This window comes from Rattus norvegicus, chromosome 1, assembly GCF_021556685.1.
Source record: "Rattus norvegicus strain SHRSP/BbbUtx chromosome 1, alternate assembly SHRSP_T2T, whole genome shotgun sequence".
Classification (NCBI taxonomy): Eukaryota; Metazoa; Chordata; class Mammalia; order Rodentia; family Muridae; genus Rattus; species Rattus norvegicus.
Genome location: NC_141534.1, coordinates 194453362 through 194474715, shown reverse-complemented (window position 1 = coordinate 194474715; position 21354 = coordinate 194453362). Strand labels below are relative to the sequence as shown.

Genomic DNA, 21354 nt, shown 5'->3' with positions numbered 1-21354 from the left:
GAATGTACAGCCCAGAGACAACCATCACCCCCACCCGTCTCCAGCACTTACTTCTTCTTCCCAACTTGAAGCAAATTAAGCATTTCCCCTTCCCCCAACCCTAGGCAAACATTGTTTATTCTTCCTGACTCCTTTGAGTATCTGAAATAAGAGAGCACAGAATGTTTGCCTGTTCGTGCCTGGTATATCTCACTTAAAATCATGTCCACAAAGGCCTCTTCAGGCTCCAGCATGCTGGCCAGCTTCCTTTTTTTTAAAAAAAAAATTTATCTTTATGTATATATATGTGCATTTGTGTGAATACCACACGTGTGTGGACAGGAGGGGTGCCTTCAGAGGCAGAAAAGGCCTCATTTCTTGGAGCTTGAGTCGTAGGAGGTTTTAACTCCCCTCCCCATATAGGTACTGGGGTCCTCTGGAAGAGCAGCCATGACTCCTCCAACTCCACAGCTCCCCAGCTCTGGCGGTTCCTTTAAGGCTGAAAGATGTGCTGTTGTATGCGGATCCTTGTCTGTTTATAGTGCTCACATCAATTTCATTTTCATTTCAATGTTCCTTTCAATACCTGTTTTCAAACTCGATGTGTGTTTAGCGGTGAAATTGCATGACCACCCGGTAATTCTATGGTTAATTTATCCAGGAGCTGCCAATCTGCTCTCCACAGTGCATGCAACTGTGGGCAAGGGCTTTCAATGCTCCACAAATGTCAATACTTACTTTCCTTTAAGAGCTATTTCACAGTGAGTTTCAGTCTCGCCTGGTCTACCTGACTAAAAATCACATAACAAACTCCCAAATAAACAACAACAACACAAACAACAAACAAAAACCATACAAAGTGTGTGTGTGCGTGCACCACATCTGGACATACTTGTGGAAGTCACAGAGCAACCTTGGCTGTCAGCCCATGCCTTCAGGGTCTCTGTGTTTGCTGTGGCAGATACAAGGTAGCTGGACCATGAGCTTCCGAGGATTTGTTTCTGCCATGAAAGTCATGAGATGACAGGCCAGGGCTTCCTCTCACACCTTTGTGTGGGTTCCAGGGATTGAACACAGACCTGTGTGCTTTCACAGCAAGCTCTATCCCCTCCATGCCGTCTCCCCAGCCCTAGCCACCTTTCCTTTCTTTGAGACAGGCTAATTTCTTTTTTTTTTTTTTAAATATGATTTATTTAATGTATGTGAGTACACTGTAGCTGTCTTCAGACACACCAGAAGAGGGCATCAGATTCCACTTCAGATGGTTGCGAGCCACCATGTGTTTGTTGGGATTTGAACTCAGGACCTCTGGAAGAGCAGTCAGTACTCTTAACCGCTGAGCCACCTCTCCAGCCCCCAGGCTGGTTTCATACTCGTGAGAACTGTCTGCCTCTGCTTCCCAAGTGCTGGTATTTAAAGAGTGCCCACCACTGCCAGCCCTCTAATTATGCATTGGTCTGCATTCCCAAGTGACCAATGATGTTCTCTTAGCCTTTGTATTTCTTTTATATTGAGCAATGTATAGTCAGCCTTTGTTTTAAGTTGAACTTTTTCCTCTCTTTTCTCCTCCCCCTTCTGACCTGTTATTTTCTTAAACGTTAAACTTTAGGGTTTGACCTTCACCCAAATACAGTTTTCCAGATCAAGAGCATCCTGGATTCTGCCACGATGACCTGAGGGCTGTGCCTCATGAGGTTTTTAGCAGTGAGGTGATAGAACACATCTGAAATCATAACAAATTTCTAGCCCTTCTGAGACAACTCAGCTGAGCTATTCTGATATCTAGGTTGATGTATTTTTCCCTACAACATCAACTAAAGATGGCCAATAAATGCTGAGCAACAATTCGGGGGTTTGCCACAGTCTGTGGGAAATGCATGCCATCCCCCTGGGGCCTTACCCTCAGGTCCGAGCAGGGTTTTCTCTTGTCTCCATTTGTGTCTTGTTCTTCAGCACAGATCCCTGCTGTTCTCAGGACTGCACATTTGGCAAAGCCACCCCCAACCCCCAGTAATCCCACGTACAAGTTTTACTAAATTGGATTCCCTGAGCCTCAGGAGGACTGAGATTTGATTAAAGGCCTTGCCTATTCTTTGTCTTTGTAAGGCTTCGTTCCAGTGTGGATTCGCTGATGCTAACGTGTGAGAAGTGTTGCTAAAGGTATTGTGCAGCCAAATTTCCCTCCCGAGTCAACACAAAGATATTTTATGGCTCTCCCATCAAAGGGAATAAAAGATAGTTTATCAGCCAGGAGGTGGTGGCGTACACCTTTAATGCCGGCACTCAGGGGGTGAAGGCAGGCAGATCTTTTTTTTTTTTTTTTTTTTTTTTTTTTGGTTCTTTTTTTTGGAGCTGGGGACCGAACCCAGGGCCTTGCGCTTCCTAGGTAAGCGCTCTAGCACTGTGCTAAATCCCCAGCCCCAGGCAGGCAGATCTTTCTGTTCAAGGCCAGCCTGGTCTACAGAGTGACTTTTGGGATAACCAAGACAGAGAAACTCTGTTTCAAAACAAAAGCAAAAACAAACAAACAACAAAACAGTTCATCGTTGAGACTAATATAAGAAACAATGACCCAGAAATGCAGATCTGGGTTGCCCCCACACCATGTTCCAATTTAGTAACGGTTTGATAAAGTTTTTATGGTTATAGAACATGAGGAAGGCATAAATCAAGGATTCTAAGATTGTGCATGTGAGTGCATATGGGTCAGAGAAGAGTTTGAGTTTGTAGGGCTCTCTCCACCATCAGAGGGTCAGGCAGTACTTCACGTCATTGGGCTGGCCATCCACACTTTCTCCTGGATCTCACAGGCCTCAGGGCACTTTTCAAATCTTCCTGAGGAAAGAGGAGGTAGGCGGGGCTATGGGAAAGACCATCTCTGTTGAGATGTTACCTTAGAGGGTTGGTGGAAGCCAGCTAATTATTAAAGTAATGTATCCCAAGGGCTTCTCATGGCAGGCAGAAGGATGTAAGGCCAGACACAGAGGTGGGCCAACATTGGCTATTAAGAGGACTAAAGATAGCACAAGAGAATTTGACTGTTGATCTGCAATATTCCAACTCTCCACACACAAAATTCTGATCTTGTCAATCAGCCAGGCAGAATCTTTAACATAGATGTGGTTTTTTTTGTTTTTTTTTTTTGTTTTTGTTTTGTTTTTTTGTTTTTTTTGTTTTTTTTTTTTTGGGAAGGGGGGCATCGGTTCAGACCAGTATTTGCTCTTTGATCCCCATGTGATAAAGGTTTTGGGAGTGTTTTACTTGCTGGGTTTCTAACCTGTATTGTGTAAGAATTCTTCTGTACTAAGTGCTTACTACTGGATGTATTTGAGAAAGTTCTTTTCCATTTGTAGGTTAATGAGCATTTTATTACAAAAAGGCTTTTTTTTTTGTTTTTCATTTTATTTTGTGTGTGTATTAACATTTTCTTTCAGGTTATGTTTGTGTACCACATGCATGCAGTGCCCTAGAGGCTAGAAGAGGTCATGAAATTCCTTGGAACTAGAGTTACAAATGTTGTGAGCCACTGTGTGGGTGCGGGGAACTGAACCTGGGTCCTCTAAAAGAGGCATCAGTGCTTTTAACTACGGAGCCATCTTGAGAGCACCTTATCAAAGGCCTTTCTCTTCCCTTATCAGTTTTTATTGTTTTAAAAATGTTATTTTGGGCTGGGGAGATGGCTCAGCGGTTAAGAGCACTGACTGCTCTTCCAGAGGTCATGAGTTCAATTCCCAGCAACCACATGGTGGCTCACAACCATCTGTAATGGAATCTGATGGTTTCTACTGGTGTGTCTGAAGACAGCGACAGTGTGTTCACATACATAAAATAAATAAATCTTAAAAATGTTATTTTTATGTGTGAGTGTTTTGCCTGCATGCATGTATCTGTGTGCCCGGTGCTCATGGATGTGAGGAGAGGGTAATAGATCCCCTGTAGCTAGGACTCAGATGATCGCTGGCTTTCATGTGAGTGCTGGGAACTAAACCCAGGTCCTCTGGAAGAGCAGCCAGTGCTTTGAACTGCTGAGCCACCTCTGTTTTGTCTACTGTTTTGAGACAGAATCTTGTTTCATAGCTCTGACTGATCTGGAACTTGCTATGTAGCCCAGGCTGGTCTTGGGTTTGGTCTTGGAGTTTTCTATCTCTGCCTGAGTGCTAGGATTGCAGCATGAGCCACCTTGCTTGACCACCACTACGAGACTACTATTATTGGTACTGTTTCTTCTTCTTTCTTTATGTTTTAGTTTTCTCAGACACTGCCTCTGTTTGGCCTCAAAAATCAAGTATTTAGCTAACATTGGCCTTGAACATCTGATCTTCCTACTAACAGCTCCTGCATGCTGGCTGGCATTACAGTTCTATGCCACCATATCCATATAGAGCAGAAAAAGAAAAGGTTTTCATTAACCCTTTGTTCTAGTGATCTGTTGTGTGTCATGGGTTGATTTTTGCTGTTGCAGTTTTTGAGGCAGGGTCTCATGATGTAGCCCTCATTGGCCTAGAACTCACTCTGTAGACCAAGATGGCCTTGAACTCAAAGACATCATCAGCCCCTCCCTCCTGAGTGCTGGAATTAAAGGTGTGTGCAGGAATTGATTCCTATGTTTTGAACCTGTACTCCTGGGAGAAATTCCAGTTAGCCATGGTTTTCAACCTCTTTAGTATACTCTGTGCTTGTTTCTTTTTTTTGGGGGGGGGTACATTTTGCACATATACTCTCTTCCGTGTCTCTTCTTCCTTTCACCCTTCTATGTGTTTTATTTTGGGGGGGGAGGAGGTGTCGGGGGAGGGGAGGTGTTGAGGGGTGGATAGTATATGCTAAGAGGCCAGCTTACATTCTCATAACCTCCTCCTCCTCCTCTTCTTCTTCTTCCTCCTTCCTCCTCCTCCTCTTCCTCCTCCCCCTCCTTCTTCCTCCTCCCCCTCCTTCTTCTTCCTCCTCCCCCTTCCTCCCCTCCTCCTCCCTCCCCTCCTCCTCACTCCCCTCCTCCTCCCTCCCCTCCTCCTCACTCCCCTCCTCCTCCTCCTCCTGCTGCTGCATCTTTGGGAGGGTCTCACGTATCCCGGGCTTTGATATATGTAGCCGAGGATGACCTTAAGCACTGGATCCTGGGCTGAGCATGGTGGCACACACATTTAATGGCAGCACTCAGGAAGCGGAAGCAGATTTCTGTGAGTTTGAGGTCAGCCTGATCTACATAATGAGTTATAGGACAGCCAAGAACTGCATAGTGAGAACCTGTCTCAAAACAAAGAAGCAAACAAGCACTGTCCAAAGTTCCTGATCCTCCTGCTTCCCACTCCTGAGTGCCAGGATTGTAGGCTTGTGCCCATGCCTATTCTGTGCTGTGCTGATATCATTCTGCCAACACATTTACATCCCCAGCCATCCCACTGATTGAGAGAAACATTCTTCTGGTTTCTTTTACTTCTTTATCCATGATTTCCTTTATTCCTTCAAGGACTTCATAAGTAGTTAATTTCAAGTTTTTGTTTGGGAACCCAAAGCCCCCAATCCTGTGCTCCCTCAGGTACTTTATTTTATGTGAATAGAATATTTTGCTGGTTCTCTGTGTGATTCACATATTTTCACTGAAACCAGGTCACTTCTAATATTATTATGTAGGTAGAAAGAGAAGAAGGTGCCCAGGGCAAGGAGATCTAAGGAGATGAGGAGACAGGAGAGGAAAAGTCAAAAGAAACACTCTCCAGGCCTTTGCAGAGTCCGTGTGCTGGAATTCCCACATCTACAGAGTTTATTTACAACTCTAGCTTAGTCCTCAGTTTCTGCCTTTGCTAACCCTGAAGACCTGCTAGAGGTTCCAATTTATAATCTCCTCCAACATCATCTGAACGTACATCGTGACGTCGTGTATTAGACACTCATGTGCAGGGGGTAGAAGGATATTTCAAGGACATATTTTCCAGGAGTTGGAGGGAGGGCTCAGCAATTAAGAGCCCTGGATGGGTTGGGGATTTAGCTCAGTGGTAGAGCGCTTGCCTAGCGAGCACAAGGCCCTGGGTTCGGTCCCCAGCTCCGGAAAAAAAAAAAAAAAGCCCTGAATGTTCTTCCAGAGTTCCCAGGTTTGATTCCCAGGACCTACATGGTGACTAACAATTGTCTGTAACTTCAATTCCAGGGCCTCCAACTTTCCTTCTGGATTTCTTGGGCACTGCACACGCAGGATGCACAGATATACATGCAGACAAGACACTTAGACACATAAAACAAAAATAAAAATGGTGAAAAGGGACATATGTTTGTTCCAAGCTTCTTACTCATCTTTTCCTTCCCGTGTTGTTGGTGGTGGGTTTTTGTTTGTTTATTTATTTTGTTTTGTTTTGGTTTAGGGTGTGTGTGTGTGTGTGTGTGTGTGTGAATTATTTGTCTCAGCTATAATCTTTTCCCCAAGTGGCCATGCTTCTTCTCTCAGCTTACAATGTTTTCTAGGAACACCCCATGTCTAGCTGTTCTCCTTCTCTGGAAAGGCTGTGAGTCAGGTGAGACAAAGACATCATCAGCCTTGTAAAGCGACCCCTGTGGGTAACCTTTGTCCCGGAGGTAGAGGCAGGAGGATCAGAAGTTTAAGGTCATCTTCAGCGACATAGTGAGTTAAAGGCAAGTGTAGACTACATGAGATCCTGTCTCAACAGGACAAACCATGACTAGGCACTCTGGAGGCAGAGGCAGGCAGATGTCTGAGTTAGAGACCAGCCTGATCTACATAGGGAGTCCCAAGTCAACCAAAGCCATACAGTGAGACGCTGTCTCAAACAGCAATCTCACCAACGTGAGGAGGGACTGTGAGATGGCTCGGTGTGTAAGGCGCACTGCTAAGATGTGGATGCTCAGAAAATAAATAATTTAAGGTGGGGGGACTGGGAAGATGACTCAGCAGTTACGAGCAAGTACTGCTGCTGGAGAGGAACCAAGTTCAGTTCTGAGCACCTACACTGGGTGTCTCACAACTGCCTGTAACTCCATCTCCAGGGGGACTGGACAACCTTGTGCTCTGTGGGCACCAGTTCTCATTAATACATACACACACATAAGTAGATAAACAAATTAACAAAACTAAACAAAAGGTCAAGAAAGTAAAGAAGAAAGTGGCTGTGCTTGTTCGGGGCTTTGCTGTAGAGTTCCAGCGCTCTGCTGTGTCCTTCTTAGACTTCGCCGTGTTCTCGGCAGAGCTGGGGAAAGCCAGGCTCCACACAGCACGCATCCCCAAACTGTTAAGTGAATGCGGACTCTTTTTTCTTTAATTTAAAAAAAAAAAAAATTTGGGGTTGGGGATTTAGCTCAGTGGTAGAGCACTTGCCTAGCAAGCGCAAGGCCCTAGGTTCTGTCCCCAGCTCCGAAAAAAAGAAAAGAAAAAAAAAAAAACAAAAACAAAAAAAATATTTATTTTATGTATATGAGTACACCATTGCTGTCTTCAGACACACCAGAAGAGGGCATCGGATCCCATTACAGATGGTTGTGAGCCACCATGTGGTTGCTGGGAATTGAACTCAGAACCTCTGGAAGAGCAGTCAGTGCTCTTAACCACTGAGCCATCTCTCCAGCCCGAATGCAGATTTTCAATAGCTGCTTAAAATACTTTTTTTTTTAAAATTTTATACCTATGAGTGTTTTGCCTGTATGCATATATGTGTACCATGTCCATGCCTGGTACCCATGGAGGCCAGAAAAGGAACTTCAGATTGAGTTAGAATGATTCTGAGCCACTACGTGGGTGCTGGGAACCAAATCCAAGTCCAGAGCAGCAAATGCTCTTAACCATTGAACCATCTCTCTAGCCACCACCACCCTTCCTTTTGAGACCAGGGTCTGACTGTATAGCCTCTGCTGGCCTGGACCTGCAGGTGAATACAAGCTGCCTTGTGAGCACTAGGAACGGAACCAGAAAACAATTCCTCTTGATGGTTGAGCCATCTTTCCGGACCTACTACTTTTAATTGTAATAAAATGTACATAAGGGGTTGGAGAGATGGCTCAGTGGTTAAGAGCACTCGACTGCTCTTCCAGAGGTCCTGAGTTCAATTCCCAGCAACCACATGGTGGCTTACAACCATCTGTAAAGAGATCCGATGCCCTCTTCTGGTGTGTCTGAAGACAGCTACGTGTACTTATATATAATAAATGAATAAATCTTTAAAAAAATGTACATAAGATGTTATTATTACCACGTTTTATTATTTTTATTTATGTGTCTCTGTGTGTGGGTTTTTATGAAGGGGCCACAGAGGGTAAAGGTGTCAGATCCCTATAACAGGTGACTGTGAGGTGCCTGATGTGGGTGGGTGCTGGGATCAAACTCAGCTCCTTGGGAAGAGCAGTATGTGCACTTAACCATTGAGCCATCTCTCTAGCCCTAGCCACTTTTTTTTTTTTTTTTTTTTTGAGGCAGGATTTTGCTTTGTAGGTTAGACTTGGCACTGAACTTGTGAAACCCTCCTGCCTCAACCTTCAGAATTTGAGCTTAAAGGCACAAAACAATTCACCCAGTGCGGGTTTCACATTTCAAGCATATCATTCAGTAGTATTAAGGATACTTACTTGGTAGTGACTACAGACAATTGTTTCCACCACACATGTCCAAGATGTTTCACTGGGCAAAAGTAAAACTTCTGTTCTGTTCTTTATTTTGAGACAAGGCTTTGGCCTGTTGCCTTAGCTGGCCTGGAATTTGCTATATAGACCAGCTTGGCCTTAAAAAACACAGAAATTCGCTTGCTTCTGCCTCTGCCCAGCAAACATACAAGTTTGAATCCGTTAAGTAATAACTGGCAATCACCTGCTCTCTCCAGGCCTTAGCAGTCATCACTTTCTGACTCTGAGTTGGCTGTCACCTTACAACAGGGAAATAACAAGCTATTGTGGTGTGCAAGTCACATCAGTGGAGTTATATGTTATTGTCTAGTGCCTCTCACATAAGCTGCAGTCACTTTCTTATTACATTAGATAGCAGGAATCATTCACTACTGCTTTGTGCATCTTATGTTGCTGAAAACATACGCTATTTCCTTTCCACTGGCGAGTCATTCATTCCCCATTGTCTTCATGTCTTTATGTCTCATAGAGGTGGGGTTGTCTGTTATTTTCTTGTGCATTCCCTTTTGCTGTAGTCACACACTGTTGCCTTATGCAGTTCATGTCCATAGACTCACTGGCTATTGCATTGTGAACCTCATATAGGTGGAATCATTAAATATTTGTGTTTTGTATTTCGTATAGGGGGAACAACACTTTCTTATGTATCTCATTTTTCTGGAATATACCTTGTTTTGCCCCAGAGGACATTCCTCTTAAGCTCTGTGTCATGCCTGAAGTTTTCCTCAGAGTCACGAGAACACATTTGGGTCAGGGTTTGTGCCCAGAAAAGGAACTGTAGACCTTCTGAACACCCAACAATTTTCTTATGCATATTATGTTGGTGGAATTGTGCCTGATTGTCTCTTGTATCTAATAGAGGTGGAATAATTTGCTTATTGTTGTGTGCATATCGTATTGATGGAATTATATGCTATTTTCTTGTGCATCACGTATAGATAGAATCACTTGATTTTTTCTTTTTTAAATCTCATTGGCACATTTATATGCTGCTGTCCTGTGCATCTCACATCTGTGGAATCATACTCCATTAGTCTTACCCATCCCATATAGGCAGACTCATGTCTACTGTCTTATATATTTCATATAGATGGAGTCATACATCTTGGAGTCATTCATTTATTGTCTTGTGCATCTCAGGTTGGTAAAATCACAAGCAATTATTCCTTATACCACCAGTGGTGGGAAATATGCTATTATCTTGTCTAGCTCTTAAAAGTGGAACGTTCAAAATTGACTTGCGCATCACATGTGAGTGTGATCATACACTAGTACCTCATGCACCTGATAGAGAAGGGATCCTTTGCCGCTGTCTTCTGCACCTCATTTGGTGGAATCATTGCTACTGCCTTGCTCATTTCACAATGCTGGAATCTTGCAATAGTATTTTGTCCATGTCACGTTGGCAGAATCAAATGATATTGTCTTATGCACTTCAAAGAGGTGGAGTGACTAACCACTATCTTATGTACCATACATATTTTGAGTCACTTGCTATCGTGTTGTGCATGTTGTATCATGGAAACAGTATGCTATTGTCCTGTGCATCTCATGTGGGTCAAATCATATGATCCTGTCTTATTCATCTCCTGAATCCTTCCTAGCAGTTTTGTGCAAGACAGGTCTATAGAATCAAATGCTACTGTTTTGTTCATCTCGTAGAGATGACACAGAGGTAGCATCAAATGCTATTGTCTTGTGGTCTCATATAGGGGGATGTCATTCATTATTGTCCTGTGCATCTCATATAGGTGGAATAAATTTCTATTTAGTCTTCTTCTCATATATGTGAAGTCATGCACTACGGTCTTGTGCAGATCAAATAGTTTGAATCATTTGCTACAGTCTTGCGAATCTCACATATTTGAAAGAAGTTGTTATTGTCTTTTGGCTCTTCTTCCACCCCCACCTCCCGCCCAAGACAGGTTTTCTCTGTATAGTCCTGGCTGTTCTGGAACTCACTTTGTAGACTAGGCTTGCCTTGTTCTTACAATGGTGTAAGATTCCACTGAGATGCATGAGACAATAGCATCTCTCTTTTTTTTTTTTTTTGGTTCTATTTTTCGGAGCTGGGGACCGAACCCAGGGCCTTGCGCTTCCTAGGTAAGCGCTCTACCACTGAGCTAAATCCCCAGCCCCTCTTTTTTTTTTTTTTAAATGTCTGCTACGGTCCCTTTTTTTTTTTAATATTTTACTTATTTATTATATATGAGTACACTGTAGCTGTCTTCAGACACACCAGAAGAGGGCATCAGATCCCATTACAGATGGTTGTGAGCCACCATGTGGTTGCCGGGATTTGAACTCAGGACCTCGGGAAGAGCAGTCGGTGCTCTTAACCACTGAGCCATCTCTGCAGCCTGACAATAGCATCTCTTGAACTCAAGAGACCTGCCTGTCTCTGCCTCTCCAGTGCTAGGATTAGAGGCGTGCATTATCACCATCACCAGGATTGATTTTGGAGTCATATAGAGTTGGCATCTAATGCTCTTGTCTTGGTGCAGCTCAAAAAGTAGAATCGTTCACTATAGAACTTGTCATCTCACAGAGGTGGAACCAATCGAACATTGTTATCTTGCGCATCTCCTGTCAGTGGAATCATACACTATTTTCTTGTGCATCTCATAGAGTGGAATCATTCAGGTCTTAAATATCTCATATACATGCTTTTGTATCTCATACAGAATGAATCATTCATTTCTTATTGTCTTAATCATATACTCTCCCTTTTCTCCATTCGTGGTGGAATGCAATCATCTTGTGCAGTTCACATAGGCAGAATCACTAACTATTTCCTTGCGCATATCATCTAGTGGGATCCTGTTGTCTTGTACATCTTGTATAGGTGGAACCATTCACTTACTATCTTGTGCCTCACGTGTTGGAAGAACCACACACTATTGTCTTGTGCATCTCAGAGGTGAAATCATCTGCTCTGTTTCTGTTCATCTAGAGGGACCCATAAGCTATTGTTGTATGATCACATGAGCGGGATCATTCACTGTTGTCTTGTGCACCTCATGTAGGTGATATCGCTTACATTTGTCTTTTGTGTCATGCATACACTGTTGGGATCATTTGTTACGATCTTGCTTTTCTCGTACAGGTGCACTCGTATGCTATCGTCTCATGCATCTCATAGGACATGCACGTCACGTGCACCTCAGTGGACTCTTACACCATTGTCTTATACATCCCACAAAGTTTGAAGCATATGCTATTGTTTTATGCACATTATATATGTGTAATCATTTGCTTATTGTCTTGTGCATCTCAGGTTGGTGTCTTCATAAGCAATTGTCCTTCATATCACGCATTAGTGGAATCACATGCTGTTATCTTGTCTAGCTTACATAGGGATCCTTCACTATCATGCGATTTATCATGTACAGGTGGAACCACATGCTATTTTCTTGTGAAATTGTGATGATGGAACTATATGCTATTGTCTCAAGGGTCTCAAGAAGGTGGAGTCATCTTGTATAGATGTTTGCCATTGTCTTGTACATATCACACTGTTAGAATAACATGCTATTGTCTCGAGGGCCTCATGTAAGTGGACTCACATGCCACTGTCTTCGGCATCTCGCACTGTTGGCGTTGTACTTTCACACTGTGCATTCCATGTAGGTGGAATCATAAACTGCTGTCCTGTGTATCTCAGGGTTAGAGTCATTCTCGTGTTTACTCTATGCATCTCACGCAGAGAATCATTTGCTATTCTCCTGTACATATCATGTTGGTGGAATCATATGCTTTTTACCTCATGCATCTCCTATATGAGGGATCATATGCTATTGTCATATCTGTTTCATATACTTGGAACCATTTGCTGTTGTCTTTTGGTGACATGCATTTTATATTTCACTCAGCATAAAATGCCTTAATATGTAACCAAAGTTGATGTCCTTTAAATTCCTTGTCCTGCTGCCTCTACTTCACGGATGCTAGGATCACAGGCATGCAACATTGTACGTGGCTCCCCTTCCTCTTCAAAGTTGAATAATATTCCCTCATCTGTGGAGTGGACCACATTTGGATTAGCCATTCTAGGGATGTTGCCACTTTTGGCTCTTATGAATAATTTTGCTAGGAATATGGGTATACAAATGTCTCACGAAGACATTGTTTCAAATTTGGGGAATAATTTTATATCCAGAAGTGGAATTATAACCACATCATAATGCTATTTTTGTTGTTTTTCCTTTTTAGGAAAAGCCAGATTTTTTTCCTATAAGTTATACCATTTTATCTTCCTACCAACAATGTTCAACTGAAATTCCAATTTGTCCACGTATTTACCAACACTTGCTATTTTCTGATTTCTCCTTGGTAGCTGTAGTAATGGATACGAATGATACCTACCTCGTTTTTCTTTTTTTCTTTTTTACATCTTTTGAGAACTGTTCTGAACTAAGAGCAGTGGTACAAATGTTCTTTAGAGAACCATGTTTTACATATTTAATCCCAGCACACAGGAGACAGAGGATGGTGAATCTCTGTGTTCAAAGACACTTTCTGAGTACATAAGTGAGTTCCAGTCATCTGCACAGTGAGACCCTGCCCTCTCCCAAACCAAAACAAATGTTCTCCTTTAAAGGGAACAATCTTATCCCCAGGTCAACATGGTTATTATGGCTTATGCAGAATTAGATTTATTCATTTTGTTGTTGCTTGGTTTTGGAGGGCTCCCAGGCTGGCTTCGAACTCCTGATGCTCAGGCCTCCATCTCTTGAGTGCTGGGGTTACCGGACAGCACCGCCAGATTGAGGATGCGCCTGAGTTCCTGGCTCCGTGTCTTATGCTGTTTCAGGTAAGATCATATTCCCTCTAAAAGGTTAACAAAGTGAGAAGAGACGCTCCCGGTTGAACAACCTTGCAACTCTAGGGTCCTGGGCACTTAGGAACCTCTTAGGAGCCAAAGGCCAAGTGCAAGGTGTGTAGACCGTAAGCATTTAAGAGGGCAGAGAAGAGCAGAACCTATAATACTCTCAGCGAGGAGGAGTAAAGTCCCATACTTCCCAGAGGATCCCAAGACCTTCCCGGAAACCTGGGCGCGGCCGGGGAGTGCGAATGGCACCGGTGGGTCCCGAACATCAGAAAAGTGACTTTGGTGAGGTTCTGACCTTCCTGTGCTCTCTCGGGAGGGAGACCCTCAGATGTCCAAAACGGCTAGCACGACCTCTTTCGCCCGTTGCTAGTTTTATCACCTCCTCACGAGTTACCTCCTCCTCTTGGCCCCTAGGGTGAATTCTTTTTTTGGTTCGGCCTGACTCAGGCCGGGGAGTAGCCAGCAAGTCTCTCCACTCCCATGTTCACCCCGCATGCGCGTCTGGACGGACTGGGGCGGGGCCGTAGCGGGCGCGCGCGCGCGCGCGGGTCCCGCCCCTCGCCGCGCCGCCCATGACGTCACGGGGCGCCGGTCTCCGCCCGGCTGCAAGCGGTGAGAGCTAGTGGCGAACGGACTGAAGCCGCTCGGGAAGGGATGCGGGTGTCGAGATATTTCTGGAGGGGGCTTTGGGGAGGACGGGAGGCCCAGATGCACCAGCCGCTACTGCCCTTTAGGCTCTGCTCTCCCTCCTCCTACCCTCCCCCTTGCAGAAATGCCGGGACGTGGGGCCACGTAGAGGCCGAGCATATGTGACACCTGTGTTTCCCAGTGGCTTCCACACTTTACCACGCTCTCCCCCCACACCTTATACTGATCTCCTGCCTTCCAGATGTATATTTTCATCAGTCTATCGCTTCTTGCCTGGAATAGGGTACTCGGAAGTTGAAGACGGATTTTAGACCACTTATATATTAGAGTCCCTGAGCTACAGTATTTTTTCTACTGGCTTCTGGTCTTAAGGATCAGTATGACACCTATAAAAAGAAAAGAGCTGGACGTCTGTTGAATTCCTGCGTGGCCAAGTTCCGAGCAAACTGGTGCCCAGTCGAATCCTCATTTGGTGTTCTTAGAATTTCCTTTCTCGCCATCCTAACCTCACGGACAACCAACTGGCTTGGTTGCACTTAGCACCACCCATCCTATCTGACTAGTTAGCTTACCTCCAAAGTAGGAACTCTGAACCCAGATACTTCCGGTGTGGATTCTGTCTTGGTTGCCAAAGCCTAACCCCAGATGAACTGCTTCCTCTTTGTCCAGCTGAGAATTCGATGTCCCATTTGCTAGTACAGAACGCTCTTCCCTGCTTCTCCTTTGGATATTTCAGAAACGAAAGAAAGCCTTTTTTAGTTGTAAGGAGGGGGACTTTTGGAGTATAGAGTCTTGGATTTTGGTCCTGGCTCTGCCACTTTCTGTGTGTCCTTGAGCAAATTCATTGTCTTCTAGCTTTAGCTTACCTTTGCATAACATGGGTGAGTGCCTTCTGACCAGCAGGCTCTTGTCCAGTTCTTCCTTACTGTCCTCCAGCAGGCACTCCACAGAGGCCCAGACCCCTCTGCTCCCCATGGGCAGCTGCCAGGCAGGGCACAACTTGCATCTCTGTCTGGCTCATCACCCACCTTTGGTCTGTGCCACTTTGATCCTGCTGCTCCTTGGCCTCTCAGGTCTGGGCCTTGGTGGCTTCCTCCTCACCCACACAACTGGCCTTCGTAGCCCTGACATTCCCCAGGTAAGTACCTGGGGTGCTCTCCCTTCTGGTACATACTCACCTACCCTGTGGTATGTACTCGCCTCTGCTGCTCACCTCACCTCTCTGTCATTCTCCTTTTTGTACACAGGATTGGGTTACCTTCTTGAGATCTTTTGGCCAGCTAAGTCTGTGCCCCATGAATGAGACAGTCACAGGGAAGTGGCAAGGGCCTCACGTCGTCGGCTTACTGACCACTTTGAACTTCGGAGGTGATCCAGACAGAAACAAAACCCAAACATTCCAAGCCATGATCCCTGGTAGTCAGATAGGATTTAAAGGTGAGATCTGGGGAATATGGTGGTCCAGTGTCAGGACAATTAGGGTTGGGACTTCATCTGACTGGTGACCTTGGACACATCGTATACCTTAATGACTTTTGCTATGACACAGATTAGATAGGATGAGATACTTGCAGTGATGCTGTCTACAGTCGAGGTTTTGTGTTTTGGCTTTGCTGTTCCAGTTCCAAGTTTCTTCAGTTCTGTCCTAAAATGTACCAAGAGGCCTTAGGTTCAAAAGCAAATGCCCTGTCCCACTATGTATAGAGAGCTGGATAGATCTGAAGAGAGTATGCAGCACGCCAACATTCCTGGGTTATATAGTGAGTTCAGGTCATCTAGGACTACACAGCAAGATCTGAAACCACCTCCAAAATATATGACAGTATTAAAATATCAGTCACAGGGTTGGGGATTTAGCTCAGTGGTAGAGCGCTTGCCTAGCAAGCACAAGGCCCTGGGTTCGGTCCCCAGCTCCGAAAAAAAAGAACCAAAAAAAAAAAAAAAAAAAATATATATATATATATATATATATATATATATATATATATATATATCAGTCACATGTCACCATATATTTCACTCATTGAAAACATATAACTAAGTTACTTTTAGTCTGTTTACCCAGCTGTGAAACTACCCTGAGTTCCACAAATACATTATATTCCAGGTTGCCAGGCCTTTACAAGTCTGCTTTCTATCTCTGGTGGTTTGCCTGTTCTGGACATTGCTACAGTATGCCGTTCTTTGTGACAGGCTTCTTTGACTCGCGATAAGCTTTTTAACGTTTATCATGAAGCAGCATTATTTCAGTTCTTTTTATTGTTGAATAATATTCTTGGATGAGTATTCCATATTTTTATGTATCTGCTTACCATTGGGTTGACATTTAGTTGGATTTCACTTTGGGTGATTAGAAATTATGCTGTTTCAGCCTGGTCTGGTGCTGCATACCTTTAATCCCAGCACTGGGGAGGCCAAGGTGGGCAGATCTCCACAAGGTAGCCTTATTTGCGTATTGAGCTTCAGGCCAGCCAAGGCTACATAATGAGACCCTGTCTCCCTAAAGAGGAAAAGAAACCCAAAAGGAAATTATGCTGTTCTTAACACTAGTCTCTGTGTGGGCATGCATTTTAGTACTATTGAGAATACAGTCACTCATGGAATATAGAATAGCTCCACGGTAAGTGTTTTGGAGAAACTCCAAACTGATGTCCCATTTTATAGTCACAACTGGGGCTTTACATTGTCTTCTATTCTCACTAGCACTTTATTTTGTTTGTTTGTTTTTGTTTTTTGAGACAGGGTCTTTCCATGTAATTCTGGTTATCCTAGAACTCACTATGTAGCAGGCTGGTCTTGAACTTACAGAGACCCTCTACTTGCCTCTGCCCTGAATGTGCACCACCACTCTCTCCTCATCAGTATCTTCTCTCTCATTTTCACTCCCTACTCTAATCACAGAGAATTCCTATTTATTTCACTGTGGTTCTGGTAGCGATTTTTCTAGTCCCTTGGCCTTTCCTTAGGTTGTTGACAGTCTATCTAACAAGAATAAAAGAGTCAGTCAATGTGAAAAGTAAGGATACAGCATCTAAGCTTAAGTTTTTAGAATGCTTAACCACTCCAGGCAAAGGGAACGGCAGGCACAAAGGCATGTAGCCAGGAGGGAACTGTGATGTCATGTTTAGGACCTTCCCAGGCTCAGTGTTGATTGGGTAGTGAAGAAATGCTGAGTGGGGAAATAGTCCAAAGCAGGAAGCAGCAATGCATGGATTTTTTTTTTTTCTTTCTTTCTTTTTTTCGGAGCTGAGGACCGAACCCAGGGCCTTGCGCTTTCTAGGCAAGCGCTCTACCACTGAGCTAAATCCCCAACCCCATGGATGGTCTTTTCATTAGTTAGTTACACTTATTTAGTTACTAGTGTCTGTTCATGTGTGTATGATCTCCACAGCATACTTGTGGAGGTCAGAGACCAATCACAGACATTGATTCACTCTTTCTAGGTATGAGCTGCAATTGATGACATCCAATAAAAAATTTTGTATGAGCTGGGCAGTGGTGGCCCATGCCTTTAGTCCCAGCACTCAGGAGACAGAGGCAGGTGGATTTCTGATTTTGAAGCCAGCCTGATTGTCAGAGTGAGTTCCAGGACAGCCAGGACTACAGAAGGATTCTGTTTCAAAAAACCAATGAAAGAAAAAAGAAAGAAAAAGAGAAAGAAAGAAAGAGAGAGAGAGAGAGAGAGAGAGAGAGAGAGAGAGAGAGAGAGAGAGAGAAAGATTTTGTGTGCAACTCGAAGTGGTTAGACTTTATCTAGTTCATTGGGCAAACTCAGTCTAACCAAGAAAGGAGTAGGATTGGTGGTTCACGGGACACTAGGAAGTGGCTCATGGGAAGGATGGATGTAAGTCAGGCGTCATGGTGCCTACCTGAAGCCCAGCACTGGAGAAGCTAAGGCAGAAAGAAGCACAGGTTTGAGGACAATCTGGACTACATAGTAAGTTACGAGCAGACAGAGCTACACAATGAAACCTGCCTTAAAACAAAACAAAAATAAAAAGAAAGAAAAATGGAGAAGATAAGGAGAAGAAAATTTAGATAAAACTTTTGTGACCTAAGAGGGCTATTCACTGTCTGGGATTAACAATATAATATCTGGCCCATAAGTCCACTGGGCAGTGAGTAAAGGACAAATTATCTATGGAAATATTCTTGTGCATTCTTTCAGTTGTGATTATAATGTATATGAAATCGTATTTTCTTTTTTTTTTTTTTTTTTTTGGAGCTGAGGATTGAACCCAGGGCCTTGCGCTTGCTAAGCAAGCGCTCTACCACTGAGCTAAATCCCCAACCCCTGAAATTGTGTTTCTTTTTCACTTAGACACATATAGCTTTCCATACGTGGCCTATTATCTTAATGGCTGTAATTCATCCATAAGTGATTAGGCCATCATTTTTAATGTTTTCTCAAGCAATTAACATTCTTGTTTCCTAATTTTTTGTATTTGATAAAGTCAACACCAACTTTTTCAAAGATTTACTGATTTATGTATTTTACGTATATAAGTATTTTGGCTGCGTGTACTCTGCACACCAGAAGATGGGATTAGGTGGTTGTGAGCTGCCCTGTGGATGCTAGGAATTAAACTTAGGACCTTCAGAAGAGCGGTAAGTGCTCCTGACCACTGAGCCATCTCTAGCCCCCAAGCAAACATTTTAGACTATGTTGTTTTGGTTTTTTCTTTTACTGGTGCTTAAGAATGAGCCCAAGGGTCTCATACATGCTATCAAGCTACACCCCTTGCTGTTAGCATACGTGCAGTTTTATGGGGCTTTTTTTTGTTTTTGTTTTTGTTTTCTTTTTTGTTTTTTTTTTTTTAATTTTTTTTTTTTTTTCCGGAGCTGGGGACCGAACCCAGGGCTCTACCACTGAGCTAAATCCCCAACCTGTTTTTGTTTTCTAATTGGTGTGGGGATGGGTAGTGAGAGAAAAGCTTGGTGTAGTTGGCTCCCTCCTTACACCTTTGCCTGGCTTCTGGATACCAAGTGTTAACAGGCTTCAGGCTTGTTCAGCAAGGACTTTTCCTGGGTGAACCATCTTGCTTGTCCCCTTTTCTTCTGTTTTTAGTACTGTACATTTGATTTTGCTGTTTCTTAGTTTGTGACAGGGTCTCATTTAGCCAAAGTTGGCCCAAACTCACTGTATTACTCAAAATCCCTGCACCATCAGTCTCCAGCCTCCACCTCCCCAGTGTTGGAAGTACAAGTGTGTTGTACCATTCACTCTTTTTTTTTACAGGCTTTGCGCTTGCTAGGCAAGTACTCTACCACTGAGCTAAATCCCCAACCCACCATTCACTCTTAATTCATGCTGGTTTGTGGTCCACATGCATTCTGTCAACTGAGCTGCATCCTGAAACATTTCGAAATTCAGACTATATAGCAGTGAACAAAAAAAATGTCAGCTCCCCAACAGTTTGGTGAGCCTCCTCTTTGCACGTTTGAAATGGATGCTAGAAGTTGAACATGGTGGCTCATGTCTATAATCCTAATATAGGTCGAGGTCGAGGTCACATAGGTAGATAGGTAGATAATGGTTTCTATGTTACTCTGGGCTCCAAACAAACAAAAAAACTTTTGAGTTTGTGTCTTTCATAGAAATATCTTTAACACTTTTTTATTTTTAAAGATTTACTTATTTCATGTATGGTACACTGTTGCTGTCTTTAGACATACCAGAAGAGGACATTGGATCCCATTACAGATGGTTGTGAGCCACCATTGAACTTAGGACCTCTGGAAGAATAGTCAGTGCTCTTAACTGCCAAGCCATTCCAGCCCACTTCAACACTTTGACATTGGAATATAACCTGTATTTTCTTTAATCCTTTCTGAAAGCTCTTCCTGGTTTGTATGTTCTTTAGTATATCTGAGTTACTGACAGTGACATGACAGGCTAGCTTTGTGGTTTTTGCACGGAGAATCACCCCAAAGGTACTTACCAAGCAAGCCATCCATTGTCTGTTAATTAATTAATTTATTTATTTTGTTTTCAATGTTATTTTTATATGTATTGGTATTATGCCTGCAGATCTGGGTGAGATTATCAGATCTTGGAGTTACAGACAGTTGTTAGCTGTCATTGTGGGTGCTGGGAATTGAACCTGGGTCCTCTGGAAGAGCAATCAGTGGTCTTAACCCACTGAGCCATATCTCTAGCCCCTTCTCCAGCAATTCGAAACAGACTATGAACTTTTAATGACTTTTGGTGTCCAATGAATAACTGATTTCTTTGGACAAGTTAATTTCTTTCTTTTTTTACTTTTCTTTCTTTTCTTTCTTTTTTCCCTCTGAGACAGGGTTTCTCTCTGTAGCTCTGGCTGTCCTGGAACTCACTCTTTTGACCAAGCTGGTCTCAGACTCAGAGATCTGCCTGCCTCTGCCTTCTGAGTGCTGGCATTCAAGGTATGTGCCATCACACTTGGTTTGGTTTGGGCATGTGCATATATCTGTGAATGCAGTGTGTGTGTGTGTGTGTGTGTGTGTGTGTGTGTGTGTGTGTGTGTGTACCAGAGGAGGCCTTAAGAGGGGATCAGATTCCTTGAAGCTGGAGTTTCAGGCAGTTAGAAACCTCTAGATGTGCATGCTAGGATCCAAACCCAGGTCCTCTGGAAGAACAGCCAATGCTCTTTGCTGTTGGCCATCTTTCCAGTCTCTCACTCTGTTGTTGTCCACCTTGTGTCTTGTGCCTCTTGCAGAGATTGCCGGAGAGTCTGTCCTTGTTACAGCCAGAGTGGCCTCAGGAAGGACTCCAGGGACCTGCCTGTATTTTAGTGGTATTCCAAAAATTCTGCCCTCTAGCCAACCACCTATATCCTGCTCAGAAGAGGGAGCTGGAAATGCTACCCTGAGCCCAATGATGGGTGAGGAGTGTGTCATAGTCTGGAGCCACGAACGCTTTGTGCTCACCAAGCTGCTGACCTCAGTAAGTACATCAGTTGATCCTCAAGGTTTTATGTGGAGGACTGCCTGAAAGGGTGAAGAGGCCACTTCACTAAGTCGAGAAGGAATGGGCTTGGTCTGGTATGGAGCCATGCTCTTTTACAATCCTGGTACCGTAGAGTCTGACTGGAGAATTGAAAGTTCAAGGTCAGCCTGGGCCTTATAAGAACCATGTATTAAAAAAGAAGCATGGGGCTGGGGATTTAGCTCAGTGGTAGAGCGCTTACCTAGGAAGCGCAAGGCCCTGGGTTCGGTCCCCAGCTCTGAAAAAAAAGAACCAAAAAAAAAAAAAAGAAGCATAAACAAGAACAGTTTCTGATAACCCTGCCTTAGGTTAT

The 21354-nt window shown here is 43.7% G+C and overlaps 1 protein-coding gene and 1 long non-coding RNA gene across 28 annotated transcripts in view; one reads left to right on the top strand and one right to left on the bottom strand.

Annotated features, from left to right (window-relative positions):
• Tmem219 (transmembrane protein 219) overlaps positions 1-21354 on the top strand; it is a 38294-nt gene that overhangs the window by 11934 nt on the left and 5006 nt on the right. For 6 of the 27 annotated variants that reach the window (XM_087559935.1, XM_087559928.1, XM_087559930.1 and 3 more), the window contains 4 exons: positions 13282-13408; positions 15014-15212; positions 15322-15511; positions 20773-20999. In XM_087559935.1, the coding sequence (XP_087416061.1) occupies positions 13368-13408; positions 15014-15212; positions 15322-15511; positions 20773-20999 (657 nt within the window). In that variant the 5' untranslated portion in view covers positions 13282-13367. Of the gene's footprint in view, positions 1-13281; positions 13409-13463; positions 13709-13840; positions 14039-15010; positions 15213-15321; positions 15512-19744; positions 20480-20772; positions 21000-21354 lie in introns of those variants that run through there. The other 21 variants (XM_087559927.1, XM_087559922.1, XM_087559923.1 and 18 more) reach the window with 13 other exon arrangements.
• LOC108349643 (uncharacterized) lies at positions 13030-13938 on the bottom strand. The gene is made up of 2 exons (XR_015652589.1): positions 13722-13938; positions 13030-13425 (listed from the first exon to the last, which is right to left on the bottom strand). It is a non-coding gene; the product is annotated as an uncharacterized LOC108349643 (long non-coding RNA).